This window comes from Hydra viridissima, unplaced genomic scaffold, assembly GCF_058129835.1.
Source record: "Hydra viridissima isolate aposymbiotic clone 2 unplaced genomic scaffold, HvirCarnegie_v1 scaffold_3, whole genome shotgun sequence".
NCBI classification, from domain to species: Eukaryota; Metazoa; Cnidaria; class Hydrozoa; order Anthoathecata; family Hydridae; genus Hydra; species Hydra viridissima.
In genome coordinates this window covers 17,425,001-17,443,791 of record NW_028324302.1, presented here as the reverse complement: position 1 = coordinate 17,443,791, position 18,791 = coordinate 17,425,001, and the positions used below count along the sequence as shown (strand labels likewise).

Sequence of the window (18,791 nt, the reverse complement as noted above, 5' to 3'; positions counted from 1 at the left end):
TAATTACAACCTGTTCCTAACTAACCTGTTCAAAACCTCCAATTATATCCATAGTATCCATACTGCTGTTCATGGATAGTATATGCAAAGGGTGACCAGTGAGTTGTGATAGAAGATGAACAATACTTGTTTTCCCACTGCATTCATATCCAACCTTTGTAGGAAAATTGCTAGATAATCATAACAATCCAAAATATTTTGACTTTAGTTAAAAACATACTTTATTTAAAGCTATGAAATTTTCCAAACTTTGGAAAAGTTTGAAAAAGTTTATGAAACCAAATTTAGATTGCTATTTCTTTTTCAACATAGCACTATCAAATTCATTCTATTATTATTTTTTAAATCAAAAATTAATTTTACACATACTAAGATTGACATCCAATTCATTTCTATACACTTCATGATGGCTTCAATGTAAGGCAAGGAATAACGTAGCAACTGTAAACTGGATAACTCATTGATCAGAATTGCTTTCTTGGAGCGAAGTAGTTCAGAAAAACCAACCTATAAAATTTAAACCATATTTAAACCTTCAAAATAACAAAGTAATAAAAATAGCATAGCAAAAGATAACTTTTGTTACCTTAAACTTGTTTTGATTGAGTTCAAACAAACATTGGCTAGTTTTCCTTCTTTGCATCATATCTTTGTCTTCAAAAATAATTTCATACAACAACAACATCTGCAAATGGAAATTAAAATTCAGATATATAAAATAATTTAATTTAAATAATTTTTAAACATTAAAAACAAAACAGAAAAATACTAAATAGTTATTACAAGTTATTACAGATTATTGCTTTTAGCATTAATTTCACCTTTTCTCTATCTTCAACAGTTCTCATACGATTCAAGTAGATCATTGAGATGAAATCACCTGGATGAGAATCCTGAAATTAAATCATTAAAATTGAAATATTTAAATTATTATTTATCAAGTAAAAGTTTAATATACTAGATTACTATTTTCATGCCATAGTTGAGTTATATGTAAAAATTATTATTTCTATATAATATTCTATATAACTATATTTCTATATAATTTCACCAGTTGTAAATTCTAATACATTCAAATTTAAAATGTATCAGGAAAAAAATCTTTTCAAAAAATTTCTGAAAAAATCCAAATAGTTAGAATACCAGTGTGACGTTCATTTCTGCTCACTGCTTTGAGGGAAAACATCATCAGACAGATGAATATTTTATAAAGTACTTTAAATATAGATTTTATTTGTTTTCTAGTAAAATAGACTCATTTGATATTCAAAATATATACATAAATTTTCTGTAACATTTCTATGATTTTACTTCAAATATCTTTCATGTCATTTTCATATCATTTTCCTTTAAAATTTTCTATGATTGATTGCAAAATATTCTTTTATTGCTTAACTTACAAATTTTACTTTTAATAAAAATTAAAAAAAAGATTAAACACCTTTTCACAACATTTAAAATCTGATTGGCTAAAAACATTGGCCTGCTTTTGGAAAATGTACTATTGAAAGAAAAAGTCTGAAAAATTCTTACTTCTTATTTATATTTATTTTTTACAGAAAAACCTGTCATCAAAGAAAATGGTTAATTTATTCTCCAAATTTTTTTTCAAGGTAAAAAAAAAAGGTTATTGTAAAAAAACTTTTCACATTATGAGCTCTCTTCAGTTACCTTATTTCTTTCAAGAAGTTCACACCATCTTATAAGATCTCTCACATTGAATTCCCAAGGGCTTCCTTTTTTTCCCCAATTACATTCAACAATAATTTCTTTGTGTAGCTAAATTAAGAAAATTTTTTGATGTATTCTAACACAAAAGTGTAGGAATATATTTGTAAATTTTTAAAGGAAATTCACCATTCATGAATACAGCAAGAAATAAACGCAATTTTTTTGTATAAGTAAATATAAAAAGGCTTTATTTTACACAATCCACAGAAACACAGTTGATTTCTAAAATGCTATTTTTGACTTAAAAACACACATGCACACATGTGTGCATGTGTATTTTTTTTATTACTACATATTCAAAATGAATATAATTTAACTACTATAACACCCCTTCTCTAGAATTAAAAATTTACATTAGGCTTTAAAATACAAAAAATTATTTATCTTACAGTTTGATTAAAACGAACCATCTTTGAAATACAATCATCAGGTATGTTCTCAAATAATGAATTTAAAATTGAAACAAGATCATCTTTGTTCAACATATCCACATAAACCTAAACAAAAAACAAATTATACCCTAATTAACAAATTACTTCTATAATAGAAAAAGTAAAAACAACAAAAGCAGATCTTTAATAAACTTTGACAATCTTTAAACCCTAAGCAGGTTTTATATTACATCACTATGAAAATCAAATTAAATTTGTTAGTAATATAAAATAACAACTTTGACTATTAAGTTTTAACAATTTAGGATAATTTTGAAACATGATCAACATTTAAATCTAAGTTTATTTGATAGAGATTCTCTTGCATTAATCTGGAAATTGTAAGGTTTTTGAAAAAACATAATTCACCATTTTCTGTTACTTGGTATTTGCTTGCTATGCCAGTTTTTATTATTGTCTTTGAACTGAACTGGATCTTTTTCTGAGAAAACCATAAAAAAATTTCAAATAAATAGAAGAATTCTGTTGTATTTAGATACATACAAATCTGAGAAAAGGTTCTTTTTGATCTGAGCAGTTTGATATTGATTATTTTAAGGCATTCTTGTCATCTTTCTTATTTAGCGCTGTACCCATCATCTGTTAAAACCTTTGTTTCAGAAAATTGCAAAAACAACCAGTTTTTCACTCAAGTATCTCACACTAATAATGAAAATGAAAAGTTTCTAACACACCTGTAGCAAATTACTAGTTTATGATCTTATATTTCTATATGTGTTTTAGTGGTTAAAGGTCTATTATGGAATCTGTATTCAAAGTGGTGCCTTGTAACAAATCTTCAAACAAACTTCAATTTAAAAAAAGATGAACTGCACTAAGCCTTTTGATTTACAATGTATGATTAGTGCAGCTCATTTTGCTGTACCTGGATTCCATTAGTGTGATAAACTGTTTGAATATAGTAATATCATGATCATATGATGGACCACAGAATATGACAGTCCAAAGAAAAATGTGATAACAACCGCAAATGAAGTAGTGTTCAGTTTTCTGTCTAACAGTTCTTCAGGCCCCTACAGGTTTTAGTTCTACAGACTCCTACAGGTTTTAGAAGGATTTTAGATATACAATAATATTTTATTTGTCTTCAAATGCTCAATTAGTGACAAAATTAATAAAATCATCTGCTAAATGAAAAATTTTATAGCCTTCAAAACCTATAAACTTTCTTTATTTAGTAAATGCTACTGCTAAATAATCCTACTTTTTAGCAATTATGATCTCTGCAAACTCTTAAAAAATTGAACTGCATGTCAACTAGCAACATAATCAATTGCTATTTTTCATTATGAAACATAATCAATTGCTATTTTCCATTATGAAACAACTTAAGAATTTTTAGTTTGTTTTTAAATATTAACAAAATGAAAATGTTGAAACAAAATTCTTATTATTTTATTTATCACAAAGGCAATTATATAATAAAACACAGTGCATGCAACAGAATGTACAAAAGTATAAGAATAAGAACTATTGTTAAAAGTAAAGATGGAGTTGTTGATTTTATTATGTCTAAACAATAAAATATAAGTGAGGCAAAATAGCTGCTACCATGTGACTGCAGAAGAAATTTTTTTAAAGTAGTTTTAATTTTTTTTTTATTTTACAATGAACTGTATTTAATATTGAACAGATTAAATTATTTATATTGTGTTTAATTTGATAAAAAAAAAAACCCAAAAAACCCAAAAAATACTTCGGGCACCAGTACATGTTATTCAAATATACCTATAAATTTATAGGCTATGAAAAGATAAGACAACCATTTATAAACAAACAAACAAACAAATTTTTTGAGAGCCTTTACTGAGTGGCTACAACTATTGCACACCTTTTTTTAAACTTCCTACCAAAATTTGTAGATGTCGATTGATGTAATTTTTCATTTGAATTTTGTAACTCAATGTAAATTTCACTGAAAAATGAAATAGTTGGTTCTAGATTAGCATACAAAAATGAATTTTCAAGAAAAAAAGAGAAGCTATAGTGACAATGTTAGGAGCCTAAAAACAACCTGTGGAGATTGTTAGCATCCTAAAAGTTTCAAAATCAACTGTTTTCAAGATAAAACGTAATCTTGAAGCGCATGGACAACCCCTGAAGCCTAGAAAACAGCAAAATTGTAAAGTGAGAACTTCAGAGCTGATTCAGAAAAAAAGAAACTACAATCCAGTAAGGTCAATAAGAAAGTTGACCAAGGAGCTCAAGGTTTCTAAAGACATTATCAGAAATGTTGTCAAAATTACCCTGAAGGCTAAGTCAAGAGCCAGAAGAAGAAATCAACTCTTGACAGAGAGGTTGAAGACCCTTAGATATGTTAGATACAAGAAAATCCTGAGTTTTCTGAAAAAATCCAGGTCAGTTCAGATGATATTCTGATAAATGAGATTGTGATGAGAAATACTTCACAGTTGACAAGATTCTAATCATAGAAATGATCATTGGATCTTAACCAAACCTGCTAGGGATGTCTCTGAACATATCAGAAGTGTTGAGTATTCAAAACATCCAAGTCAATTGATGGTTTTTTGACTGGTAGCTTTAGATGGCAAAAAGATACCTTCTGTGTTTTTTGATTCTGGATTTAGGCTTAACACTGATGGATACTTTGACATATTACAACAACTTGTACTTCCATGAGTCAAAGACAACTATAAAGACACATCAGACATAGTTTTTGTTCAAGATGGTGCACCTTGTCATACCTCAAAACAAACTCAAAACTGGCTCAGTGACAACCTCAACTTCTGGCCCATGGAAATGTGGCCTCCCTGCAGTCCTTTATATTATTTTTAAATCCTTTATATTATTCAGCCTGGGCTAATCTTGAAGCAGAAGCTTGCAAACAGTAATAGCCTAATTTGGACTTGTTGAAATGTTCTGTGAAGCCAGCATGGAAAAAAAGATGCCAAAGGACTACATTAAGACCTGCTCAAGATTCAGGGCAAGAGTTGAAGCTGTCATTCATGCTGAAGGAGGGCTTTTTGAATAAATGTGCTCTAACATTGGTGATGTTAATTTTATCAAAAAATAAAATTTTCTAAAAAAATTCCTTCCTAGTTTTTTTAAAGCTTGAAATAAATTTTTAAAAAGGTGTGCGATAGTTGTAGTCACCCAGTATAATTTGATGCTAGCAGTGGAACTCTCAATGTAAATTACCAACAGTGGAACACCAAACAACTAGTGAAATAATTAAGTTAATTTGTCTTAAACACTCAAAAACAACAAACATTGGAAAAAAAACAAACTGTTAATGCTGTTATCTACAATATTTTTACAGCAACTAACTGACAAATAGTCTACCTTTGTAAATCTATTAAGAAAAGACTTTGGTAAACCTTTTCTTCCATTGCCTTCATGATATGGATTTTGACATGCAAATATTTTTGTCTTTCCCTTTTGCAACTTAAAGGATTTATTTAGTTCTGGTACAAATATCTGAAAAAAACAAAAACAAAAATAAAAATCTTTTTTTTAAAAAAATTTTGTGATATTCTCTAAAAAATAATTCAAAAATGTTTACCTCCCCTCTATGATCAAAACATGCATTTAGTCCCTCTAGCACAGATTGTGATGCCAGGTTTAGCTTAAATAACAAGGTAAAAGTATTCAAATATGATGCAGCTGCATACTCTTACACTATCTTAAATAAGACTTCACAATTTCTACCTCATCAAAAATAACCCATTCGCCATTCTTAAGAGCTTTAAGAAGAGGTCCATCTCTCCATTTAAACACTCCGGTTTCCCCTTCCATTGGCAAATCAGCCCCAAACAAGTCTGCAACATCCTAAAGTAAACAGAAAAATCTAAAAAGAAAAAAAAAATCTTTTTTTCATAAAACCCCTTTAATAAAACTGCAGTAAAAAGTCCAAGTGTATATTATACATTATAAGTAATTAGAGTAAACCTCCCCAATGCCCATTTTAGATCTTACTCTTTAATTACACAACTCTAAATACTGAAATTGGAGTTATTTAATATTGAAAGTAAAAACATTACTTTTCATTACTATTTTTGAAATCCACATTTAAACCATGATTTTAAGTTTTACTTAAAAAGCTCTCTTCTTAATCATAACTTTTTATTCAAAGGTTTTTTAAATAAAAAAATTTCTTCATTTCCTACTAAAATTACATTTTTGTCACAACTTTGCAAAGGCACACATCTAAAGACGCCTGTTAACAGAATGGAACTTGTACTAATATCTTAAACCTATGAAAATACTATCTCATAGACAGTAATGGAAATAATATTCAAATAAATTTCCATATTTCTTCCACAGATATCACATAAAAAAAGTATTGGATTAACCTTTCAAAAGATTCTCGATTTAAAAACAAGTTTAAAAAAAGCTCTTGAAAAATAATATTTATTTTTCGATCATAAATTTCAAATGCTAATTTTTATCAATAAGTTGTAAGCATTTTTATATTTCGTAAGATTTGTTTTAATAATACAAATTATTTCTTATGTGGATATTACTTCTTAATCAATAAAAAAAGGTAAACAACTGCATAAAACAAAAACATGCTGTTAGCAACACGTAAACCTACTGTTTCCTCTGATAAATTTATTCTTGTAATATTGTGACATGACAACCTTGCAACTGTCATTACTAGACTTGTTTTTCCAACTCCAGGAGATCCTTCTAGTAAAATTGGCTGTGACAACTTCATTGCTCTTAACAAACTTAGTGCATTTTTTTGTGTGGTACATGCATCCAAGCTGTAGTGGTCATTAGCTGGTGATGGAGAATTGCCTTAAAACAGAGAAAAAGAAAAGCAATAGTATGTTACAACAAAAAAAAAAAAATCCAAAAATATCAAATAAAGAAAAGTTTTACCTTTTTCAATATAAAATGGATGAATCCCAAAATATTTTTCTTGTAAAACAACATAAGTTGTGAAATTCTGAAAGTCATGAATGCCAACTTCTTTACTTAAATATGACAAAGCAATTTTCTTTGCTTCATTTGCAAACATAAACTGGACAGAAGAGCAAGCACCAATAGAGTCAACAAAAACTAAACAGGCACCATGGATAAATGCTTCTTCAGGTGAGAGATAAACATTACATGAAGATTGCTCTACATCATACAGATCTTTACAGCTAATATTAACAAATTGCACCCAAGATAGAATATCACGGATGCTTACAGTTAATCTAAGAAAAATTTGAAAGTTTGAAAATCAGAAACATTTAATATATGAAACTATTGATGATTTATTGCTTTGTATTAAATTTAAAAGATGAACATTTTAAAAAAAATTTCTAAAAACTTTTTATCAATTTAGAATTATAGAGGTAAAAAAATGCAAAATGGTTAAAAAAATTTAGTTATATATATAATAAATATTCAAACTTACACTATTTTACAATATTAATTAATAAAGAATTACATACTTCACACCAAAATCAGTATTTTTCAGCCAATTTATGAAATTTACTATTGCATTGCCAAATCCTGAAGCTAAAAAGTTAATTACAGTAATAAAATAACAAAGGTTATGAAACAAAACCACCTAAGCCTAACAATAACTTTACTTAAGCAATAATAAACAAAAAAAAAGTAAAAATGTATACATTTTACAGTAAATAAGTAAATTTTCAGGTAAAAAATTTACATAATACACAAGTGGTGAATGCTAACATTTTGATTTGTAGACAATTTCAGAATAAATACATTTTTTTTTTTTTTTTGTCAATTTTTAGGTTTAAATAAAAAATATAAACTAAAAAAAACCTTCTTTAAATTCCATTTTCATCTATATTTAATTTAAAATTTTTGACCATAATAACACTCAAGATTATCAAAGAATAAAACATTAATTGATATGCCAAGTATAATATAAATTTACTTGAGTTTATAAATAAAATTCTAGAATACTTAAATGTAGAACTTACTATTATCATTTGAGCCTAAACTAACACCCAACTTGATGTTGTGTTCAATTATCTTGATTATATCTTTGTCACTATCTGATGATGGACACCATATCTCTGTGAAGCGGTTACGTAATGCAGGGGAAAGCTGAAAGTAAATGTAAAAGAACAATAGAATGTTATTTGTTTGTATTTTGATAATTCTAAATTTGAACGAAATTCTATAAATAATTATGCAAGTAAAAAAAATATTATTCTCAAAAAAAGCATTTTAAGAAAAATGATCTTGATAAACCTATTTATGTAGAAGTAGGGAAGGGATAATACCTTTGAGAAAGCAAATAATTATGAAAAAATAATTCAAAAAAACTTACCTCTTTTTTTCCGAAATCACCGCCAGGGTTCATAGTTGCAACTAAGCGAAATTTTTCAGCAGCTTTAATGACATACAATTTCTGATTATCAATATCTGATTCACCTTTTTCTGCCAAAACTAGTAATCGATCAGTTTCCAAAACACTATTAAGGCGCTCTAATACAGAATCATCAGCAAGAGAAATCTCATCAATTAGGAACATGGCACCTTCTTCCATTGAGTTTATTAATGGTCCATCGCACCACTCAAAAAGCTTTTGATCACATTCCTCCTATAATAATAGAAATTAAAGGTTTTAAAAACTTGATTTCATTTTTTTTCTACACAAACCCATAAATAATTTAAAAAAACAAAACCTTCTTGCGCACAGGACGTAGACCACCAAGAAAGTCAGAGGCTTCACTGTGCATATGGCAGTTAACTGAATACAGTTTTTGGTCTGAGATGCTTGCTAGCATTTGACAAATAGTTGTTTTTCCACACCTGAAATGATAGTAGAAATTATAAAATATAATTATTATTTTTAAAAATAAATTATAATAATTATTTTTAAAAATAAATTTATTCTTATATGTAATTGAAAATATAATATAAAAATATTAAAGACAGATAGTTTGATTGTAATATTTATTCTAACTTTTATTGGCCTTTCAGGAATAGAATCAAAATTTATATTTTTTAAAATCACAAGTACTTTCCTACAAACATAGCACTTCAAATTAATCATAAATTAATCCATCGTACAGGATTTTTTTTAATGTTGCATGAAGCTTGACTGAAAACTCAGTTTTATATGATTGTTGGCTTTTGAACTTGACTAATATATTTCATTTTTATTATTGTATAAAAATTTATTATTAGATACTGGCCATTTTACTGAACAGAAGCTAATAAACAAAATCCATCATATATCATTTGCACTTTTTTTTTTATCAGTAATAAGTTAATTTATTTTACATAAAAATGATGAATCTAAAAATATCAAACCCAGTCTCTCCAACTAATAAAATAGCTTCACCAAACTGAAGTGCTCTGGCAGCAAGCACAGCTAAACGCTTCATACTATCAGTCCATACAATATGCTGAAAGTCAGGTGATGAATGTCTTGAAATCTAAGTTTTACAAAAATAAAAGTTTGGTAATCTTATTTTTGCATTTTAAGTACAAAGATATGTTTTAAAATATTTCTAAACCTTAATTTTAAAGATGTTAAAAGAGTAATATGTAAATAACAAAATAATATTTCAAGGATTATGGATGATCCTGTTTGTTTGTTTTTTTTTTTTGTTTGTTTTTTTTTTGTTTGTTTTTTTGTTTAAGAAAGCAATTATATTAAGTTAGTAATATGAAAGCTATTAAGCTGTTGTAAGGAGACACTTTGAGCCCCTCACGTATTGTTAAATTATAACAATATAAACCTCTAATATCTCTGAAAATATTACATTTAAAGACTGTTTTGTATGGTTAGAATAAAACCCTTAAAGTCAATACAATTAGAAAAAAACATCTTATAAAAGATTGCATAATAGATAATAGAAATAGTAAAATCTTTTTAAAGGTTGAAAAAAGTTTAGCATGCTTAAATCTTTTTAGAGGAGCTTTATCAGTGAAAAAATTAAAATATAAATGAACTCTTGTGAACTATTAAATCCAGTTAAAAACCAAGTGAAAGTATCTAAATAAGAAATAAATTTTCTTAAAACCTGTTCCCAGACATTAATTGAAGATAATGATTTCCCAGCAAACATTTGCTCAAGATTTAAGGTCTTCTTAAAGTTTTCTTCAAGTACTTCTTTAATAAGCAAACTTTCTTGAGGCTTTCTACATCTACCAGCAATTAAAAAAAACCCTAACAAAATATTTTAGAAAAGTAAAAACTTCTGGGCAGAACACTTTGAAACTTACAATTGGTTTACTTCATTTAAATTAAAAGAATCCAAATGATAAGTTCCTGCGAATGAATGTGGTGGTAACTTTTCAAAACAAATGAAATAAAGTAATAAAAAACAAAAAGGATGGTATTTACCATCTTCACATATGCATTGTTCCCAGTCATAGAAATCTTGAGTTACATTTGACATACGGTAGCGTTCAGCCCAGCGGAAAAGATCTCTCAAGGTCATAAAACTATGCTTTCCAGCAAATATACCAGAGCTTGTTCTTCTTAGCTTAAAATTAGAGGTAAAAAAATTGTTTTCAAAAATGATATGAAAATCAATACAATTGTGATTTTAAATGCAATATAAAAGAACATTTAACTTGAAAAAAGCTGAAAAATTTTTACACACCTGCAAATCAAACATAACCTTCACAAATTTTTTACAATAAGAGACAGGAAGATGGCATCTTCTATGAAGAATTTCTTCAAGCTCCTTACGAGGAATCTCATCAAAGTGCAGTTCAATGAAACGATTTCGAAAAGCACGAGATAAAATCTAAATAACAATTAACATATATTTATAATCTTTTATTCATATTTTACTTTTTAAAAAATAAAAACGTGCTATTTACCTTTCTTCCTCCATAATTGTTCGGAGGATTTTGAGTTGCAAATAACATAAATTGTGGATGAGCTTTAACAACCTCTTGCGTCTCAGCAATATATAATTCCCTATTATCATCTAATAACTAAAAAATTATCACTCTTACCGAAATGTAATAAAAAATATTTTTACTTCATTAAGAAAATTAATGGCAATGAGTCTATGACAGAAAAGTAAAAAAAGTCCAAAAGGTGTCTTCAAAACACAATAACAGCTATTGTATATCTAAAGGTTTTTATAAAAATACTAAATTATTCACAACATTTTTGATTACCTTAAAATTCATAGTTTTGCATAAAGAAAATACCAGACCTTCAAGTTTAATACAAACATTAAAATTTGTCTAGCTCCAAAATCTTTTTGAAATAAAATTTATTAGTTTGAAATAAATTTTATGAATATAATTTTATTAAATGAATATCACAAGATTTTGTCTCTGTAATTCATGAAGTAAAATGCACTAAATCATTTTATTGACTGAACAATAATCTTAGAGTGAACTCTTTCTGTACAAACTCCAACAAACAACATACTACTAATTAAAAAATTTATAAAAAGTATATACTCGATTTAAAGCTTCCAATACATCAGTTGGTGCAAGATTGAGTTCATCAAGGATAATCCAATACCCTTTTCTCATAGCAGTAACCAAAATTCCTAGATTAAATTTTTTAAATCAATTTTTAATTAGTCTATAACCACAACACAATGATTCTCATATGAGAATCAAAATTTTTTGCAAGTGCATTTAACTTTTCTAAGTCAATTAAACAATGCAGAATAGAATTAATTTTGTTTCAGTTAAATCAGATAATTAACAAATATCAGAAAGAGAAAAAAATTGACCTTCTTTAAAGACAAGATTCCCTGTTTCATCAGCACCGTAAGACCCAATATATTCCTGAATATCTGCGTGCTCATGATTGTTTATTCTCACACAATGATTTCTTGTCAGCTGTGCTAAATAAGTAATTAAACTTGTTTTTCCCACAGATGTTTCCCCTTGAATTAATACAGGAAGGGTTCTAAATGTAAATATTTACAAAATTTGTTACAAAAACTTTTTAAGAAAAATCAATTAATTAAAAACAAACATTATCCTTGAATAAGCATTATTTATCCTTGAGTCATCATTATTACTCAACTCATACCACACTTTAGTCTTTTAAAAGTCTGCATTTGTCAACAATTTTAACACAGCCAGAATATTTAAGACTTCCTTATAAACTCTTTTTTAGGGAAATCATTTTGTCTTCAAAAGGAAATGGAAATTAACCACCAAATATTTAAAACATCTTTAAAAAATTATTTAAAAGACTTTTTTTTATATTTTATACATCTAAGAAAATTAAAGCTAAAGGAGTGGTACTTAGAAAACTGGTGTATACAATAAACATAAAACCCTATTGTGCATAAGTCAACCTGGTGTGTAAGTTGAACTCCTATCTTTGACTGAAAAAAAAAGGTTTATTGTTTAATAATGAATGTATAAGTTGAGGTGAATTTTCCACATAAGTTTTTTTTGTACTCTGGCATCCCTAAACAAACGCTTCAAGGACAAGCTGGTATTACTGGTACATCAGGGTTCAATCATTTTTTGGTAAATCACATTTTGGTATTTTATGAATTCAAATGAATCAAATAAATTTTAAATGAATCTCAAAAAAGCAGACTTTTTTGTCAAAATAGTTCACTAGGACAACAATGCTAAACCATTTTAATCTACAGATTAGTACCTGCTTTGTCTATCCATCCTTTATCATATGATTTTCAATGCTGTTTAGAAATTTTTTCCTATCAGGCTATATTTTCTGTTTAAATATTACAAAGCATTTTAATTTTGCATAATCACCTATGTATTTTAAAGTTTTGTTTTTTTTGCATCCATTAATTTTAATCAATACATTTTTTCATGTTTTGCATTAAACATTTTTGACTTATCTACCAAATTGTAATCATTTTGCTCTATCTACCAAATTGTATTTATGTGGCTGTTTTTTTTTTTACAACAAAAAATTGAGATTTAAACATTCTTCTTTCAACTTTTGTTTTGCTATGTTTTTAACTATGGTTATTAAAGATCACTTTTTAGTTTTTCAGTTTTTAAAGAATAATAATGAATTTTAACTAACAATTTTATGTATGAATATAAATATGTCACACCAAAAACCTGGTTGTTTTAAACACATAGATCAAATTTTCTGATATTTTGTAAACATCAGAAAATTTGATTTCATCTTAAAAGATCGCTATACAAATTTGTAATTTATTCATTATCATTTAAAACCAAAAAAAGGAACACAAATATAAAATACCTACAAGTTATTGCAGTGAGTAAATATTAAACAACAAGAACATCCATGAGTTTTTGTAAAGATTTGTGCTGTTTCAACAGCATTTTAAAAAGTATGAAAAATTTCTTTTGCAATATTTGATTTTTTCAATAGCTAAGACACATATCTTTAATTTAAAACATAAACTAAAATTTTAGGCTGATGTTTTATTTTTAAAATTTCCCTTTAAAAAATGATCAAATTTTACATAGCGAGTCTTTACACCAGTATAATTGGTATCCATGAAATATTAACTTAAGCAATATAATGTTAACTAGTAAGTTCTCAGTTCAAAATTGTTGTTGGTCCTGACATTTTTGTAAAATAGTTTTACATGCTTTTACTTTACATACTGGAATCCCAATACTTGAGATACATGGTACAAAAAAAACAAAAAAAAAATACATGGTACAAAAAATTGTTTGTTTAAGAAAATTGAGTTAAAACTTATCCAAGTTACCACTTAGATGAGAGCATGTGGTTTTTTATAATATAAAACCTTTAACTGCTTTCTTTTTCTTCATATATTTTTACTGTTTTTTTAATTTTAAATATTAAAAAAATATTAACTTAAATCAAATTACCCTCCACTGACAACACGTGCTAAATCTTTCAAATTTTTTCTCACACTTTCTGTAATTACATAACTATGATTCTCTATTTTCTTATCTTTTCCTGTCCTTAGCCAATAACCTTGAACATTTAATGTTTCTACACCAGATGGTTTGGGTAAAGGTAAATTTAGTATGCTGTCTAAATTCTTTATTTCGCCAAAAATATTTGTTTTAATTAGTTGCTCAACAACAGAATAAGATGCTCTGTCCAACTGAGTTAGAAAACTCAAACAAACGCCCTAAATTTAAAATATATCTTTTAAATAAACATAATAGAAAGAAAATTTAACAATAATAGTATTATAAAGATAATAAAAGTACTTATAAGTTTTTTATTTACATACATTTTAAAAATAGTTGCAAATAGTTACATTACTTAAATATATGCTTAAAAATAAAACACATGTAGGATTTAGAAGATATCTATTGTAATCACTTTAAACAAACCTATCCATGTAAACTTTCTTTAGTACACTTTAATGAACATAGTAATACTATATATAGTATTGTGAGGAGGGAAGATGAAGAAAATTGTAAACATTATCTTTAAGTTTTACCCGACTCAACACGCTACATTCGAACGAGGAAAAGAGTGAGTCAACCAAAAAAACACCAGGTGGACACACATGTCTAATAACATGAAAAATGAATAAGTCACACCATAAATGATTAAAACTGTTTCGCAAACACGAATTGCAACACAATGATATGATTTTAATTAGTAAAGTTCTAGAAAGTTCTGTAGCCACTCTGATATAAAGACTAATAAAAAGAAAACCAGTAAAACTTGTTTTAAAGAATACCATGACTCAGCAGTTGAAAATAAAGTACTGAACGAACTTGAAGAAAAAAAGAAATCTATTGTCTGGACGATGATTCAAAATAACACCTGCGGACAGATAGAAAAGGAGCGGTTGAGAAAATCTCTTGGGAGAGATTTTTACGTTTTCTTTTGGGGGAGATTTTTTTAGTAGATTTCCTTGAGACCTCTCTTTAGGGAGATGTTTTCGGAAAATTTTGATGAAATGTTTTAAAGAGAGTTTTTGAAGAAGTATTAAGAAAGAGTTATGAAAGATTATAAAAAAAGGATTTTAAGAGAAAGAAAAAGTTTTAAGAGATTTTAAGAGGATTTATGAGAAAAGGATTTAAAAGAGTTTTAAGAGATTTTAAAAGAGGATTTATGAGAAAAGGATTTTTGGAGATTTTAAAGAGAATTTAATGAAAAGAATTTATGGACAATTTAAAGAGGAACTTATGAGAAGGATTTGGTAAGGAAATGTATTTGAGCAGTTTTCAATTTGCGTTATTATAAGTATTAATGTATTGTTATTTGTATGAGTTAATATTAAGAGAATATATATATTGATGAGAAATAATGGAGAATATTGATTAAGAAAAATAAGTAAGAGAAGAAAAATCAGTCGTAAGTATTTTTACTTTTGCTTTCATTTTAAGTAAGGCAATATTATCATTATAAATATTTTTATTATTGCTTTATTTGAGTAAACAATTTTTATTTAAAAAGTCTGATGCTCCTATCGCGCTTTTACCACATCTGCGTTACACACTGACAGTCCTACCTCACATTCTATCACTCTCTATATTTGCGCTACCATTACACTTACATAGAACCAACCACCACAGTCACATTTAATAATTAACATAATTAACATAAAATAAAATAAGATTAATTAATAAAAATCCGCCGCCCTCACAGTATACTAAATGTTAAAAAAAAATAATTAAAAAAAAAATCTTACCAAAGACTCATTTTTTTGGTTAAAATTTTTATGAATATAAAGTATTTTAAATAAATATAATTTAAAAAGTTTCAAAATATCAAAAAATGTTTTATGATATTAAAAGAAATTTCTCATCTTTAGTTTTAAGATATACCTCAAAAACAGCCCTAATTGGTGGAAGACTTGTTTGAGAAGCTGCAAATTGTAAAGCTCTGCATAGAGTTCGAAGACTATTAAATACAAACTAAAATCAGAACTCTCCTACTCAGAACAAATAACTACAATCATTACATCTTAAACCTTCATTAAATTTCACACCTAGATTGTAATATAACAAAGTGATATTTAAAAATCAAAAAACCTGTAATGTGGCTTTTGTCCTGCACCATCAACTAACAAATCCTGGGCTTTAATTCTAATTACTTGGTAAAACCTAAGTTACAATCAGAATGTATTAAATTTTATTATCATCACCAACAACATATCAACATAAAATTAGTAATTTAAAACACTTACTTAACAATACCTGCAAGAAGTGTAGGTAAAAGAATCATGTTTTGCAAATAGTATGTCACCAATGTCATTAAATCAGATAATTCTTTGATTTCATCAACATATATTTCAGTAAACCTGCATAGAGATAATGTAAAACAAATTAGAATATGTAAAATTACTTTACAAACTTAGAATAAAGAAGAACAATTACTTTGAAAAAAGTGAAAATTTAAATTAAAACACCTATTTTGAATTCCATAAGGTAAAGCTTTCTTTCCAACATCAGTAGCTGGATTCATACATGCAAAAAATCTGAAATCTGGATGTCGCTTAACTTCTTCAATGTCCCTGATTTTTTTAATTATTGCAACATTACAGATACTTTTAAAAATAAACAAAACCATAATCTAAGTTTTCAAAAACAAGACATTTATTAAAGCACAAACCCTCTTTCTGTGATGAGTAATGAGCCTGATTTGCTATCCAGTAATCCACTTAAATATTCTAGGGTTTCCGCAGATGCCAAATTAATTTCATCTAGCAACAACCAATCTCCTGATTTTAAGCATTCAACTAGCGCTCCTTCAACAAAATCAAACACTAATGCTTGATGGGTCTTGATTTTTTCCAGTACATTACACACTTTTTTAGAAAATAATTCCCAACTCTTCACGAGGTCTTTTTCACCTAATAAAAAATAGTTACACTTAACATATTTAATTAAAAAGTAATTTCTTTAAGAAAAATTAAAAAATTAAAAAATAAAGACATCAAACATAAGCTAACTATTTTCTTTAGAAAACTTCTCAAGAGCTTTATCAGAGCAGTGCAGCATTAACTTCAGAAGGTTGCTCCATTTTTTTTGCTCAAAACATTCATTAAGATGGTTTAAAAACTTCGCATTTTTATCCTGTGGAAATGTTTTACAAAAAAGCTCTTCAAAACTGTTTTTTAAGGGTTTTAAAACATGCTTAGCATCTACAGGCTTAAAACCTCCAAGTAAATCTGTAATATCACTTTGCTGACTCATATTCACAATAACTACATTCCTTCCAGTCTGTTCAGCTAAATATTGGATTGTAGATGTTTTGCCACAACCCGTCTCACCTACAATAAGAAGAGGCTCATTGTGGACTACGCCCAGCAAGATATTCTCCAAAAGATTAAGAGAATGCCGGGTAAAAGCAAACCTTTGTTGCATAAAATTAAATTTAAAGTGTGGATTTATTCTTCTTGACAGTAATCCAGTACCAACTTCAAAATAATTCTCACTCTTATTTAAAACAGGTTTATAATTTCGAAGATAATACTCAACTTTTTCTTTGCATAAACCAAGCTTTGCACCTATGGAAAAAGCAACTTGCTCTTGGAAGTTTAGTGTTAAAGATGAGCAAAAACATTGCAATGCACTTAAAAACATATGCTCATGTGTAAATGTCTTATTTGAAGAGACAACTCTAGAGCACCACTTTAAAATGTCACGTGTCGTACTTTTCATCTTCAAATTACTAAACTGAACATCGTTCTCTGTAATCAAACTTTCATCAACTGATACCATAGAATAAACGTCCACCATCTTTTCGGCAACTGTTGAAAGTTCTGGGTACTTCGATTTAATTATCTAAAAAAATCTCTTCTAAAAAAATATATTGCATTACTAAAGTAAAGTAGATTTAAGAGCTTGTCCTGATATTTACAAAAATAAAGTGCTAACTAACAATTGAAGAAGAGGTTATCATAAAAGTTTAACAAAGAGATTTTTTTTTAATCTGATTGCAACATGGGAAAGATTTTTTCAAATTTTAACAAAGAAACAGATAAAAATAAAATAAAAAAAAGAAAGAAACTTTTAGTTATGAAACTTTTCTTACTAAATAAAGTTTATGATTAAACAAAAAAAATCTTTTAAATATACATTTAAAAATAAACCTACCAGAACAAGATCTTCTTTTGAAAGATTATTAACCTTAACATGAAGACATAGCTTAGTAAACAAGTGTAAGGTTGAATTACTTTGCTCGGCATATTTAGTCCTAAAAAATGATTATTTAATAAATCTTGCATTACTAATTTTCTAAAATATTCTAACTTAAAATATGAACAAAAATATTTAAAATTATTTTATAGGACTTTAAACAAATTTTTGTGATGTCACAGTATTCAGAATCTTATAATTCTGAGGATATCTTATTGAATATTGTATTTGCAAAATATAGTATTTATAAGTGTACCTTAAAAATAGCCCCAATTGCATACTAATAACACAAATAAAAGATGATTTACCTGGTAGTAGCAAATATCTGGAAACCACTAGCTGCTTCAATTCCATCAGGATGGCCAGGAATGAATATTTTTTTTAGTTTTATTAATGCAACTAGCATGGACAGCACATCTGTAGGTGCAGTGTTGATATCTTCAAATAATACCCAACTTCCATGCTGTAAAGCCTGTGTTAAAGTTCCAGGTTGCCAATGAAATTCCCCATTATCACCAGAGCACATGTATGTACCTAATAATGTCTTTAAAAAATGTATTTAGTAAATTCATTATACAGATATATACCTAAACAAACATCTTTGTTATCTAAAATTCAAGACAGACCTTGCTATCTGTTAGTTCT

General features: G+C 27.3%; 1 protein-coding gene across 2 annotated transcripts in view; it reads right to left on the bottom strand.

Annotated features, from left to right (window-relative positions):
* The window catches only part of LOC145202212 (midasin-like), a 49,168-nt gene that overhangs the window by 28,804 nt on the left and 1,573 nt on the right, over nt 1-18,791 (bottom strand). Inside the window, exons 2-33 of one of the 2 annotated variants that reach the window (XM_090081497.1) lie at nt 18,773-18,791; nt 18,455-18,690; nt 18,105-18,204; nt 16,958-17,792; nt 16,618-16,858; nt 16,415-16,519; nt 16,193-16,306; nt 16,038-16,109; nt 15,831-15,906; nt 13,905-14,173; nt 11,834-12,012; nt 11,553-11,644; nt 10,956-11,072; nt 10,733-10,879; nt 10,471-10,612; nt 10,148-10,293; nt 9,432-9,556; nt 8,801-8,927; nt 8,443-8,715; nt 8,090-8,216; nt 7,589-7,655; nt 7,029-7,348; nt 6,739-6,944; nt 5,853-5,972; nt 5,707-5,769; nt 5,487-5,621; nt 2,121-2,228; nt 1,672-1,779; nt 822-893; nt 587-685; nt 370-507; nt 26-154 (exon numbers count right to left, since the gene is read on the bottom strand). The exon at nt 18,773-18,791 is cut by the window's right edge and continues 902 nt beyond it. In XM_090081497.1, coding sequence (XP_089937623.1) covers nt 26-154; nt 370-507; nt 587-685; nt 822-893; nt 1,672-1,779; nt 2,121-2,228; nt 5,487-5,621; nt 5,707-5,769; nt 5,853-5,972; nt 6,739-6,944; nt 7,029-7,348; nt 7,589-7,655; nt 8,090-8,216; nt 8,443-8,715; nt 8,801-8,927; nt 9,432-9,556; nt 10,148-10,293; nt 10,471-10,612; nt 10,733-10,879; nt 10,956-11,072; nt 11,553-11,644; nt 11,834-12,012; nt 13,905-14,173; nt 15,831-15,906; nt 16,038-16,109; nt 16,193-16,306; nt 16,415-16,519; nt 16,618-16,858; nt 16,958-17,792; nt 18,105-18,204; nt 18,455-18,690; nt 18,773-18,791 — 5,107 coding nt within the window. The remainder of the gene's footprint in view (nt 1-25; nt 155-369; nt 508-586; nt 686-821; nt 894-1,671; nt 1,780-2,120; nt 2,229-5,486; nt 5,622-5,706; nt 5,770-5,852; nt 5,973-6,738; nt 6,945-7,028; nt 7,349-7,588; nt 7,656-8,089; nt 8,217-8,442; nt 8,716-8,800; nt 8,928-9,431; nt 9,557-10,147; nt 10,294-10,470; nt 10,613-10,732; nt 10,880-10,955; nt 11,073-11,552; nt 11,645-11,833; nt 12,013-13,904; nt 14,174-15,830; nt 15,907-16,037; nt 16,110-16,192; nt 16,307-16,414; nt 16,520-16,617; nt 16,859-16,957; nt 17,793-18,104; nt 18,205-18,454; nt 18,691-18,772) is intronic. The other variant, XM_090081498.1, reaches the window with a different exon arrangement.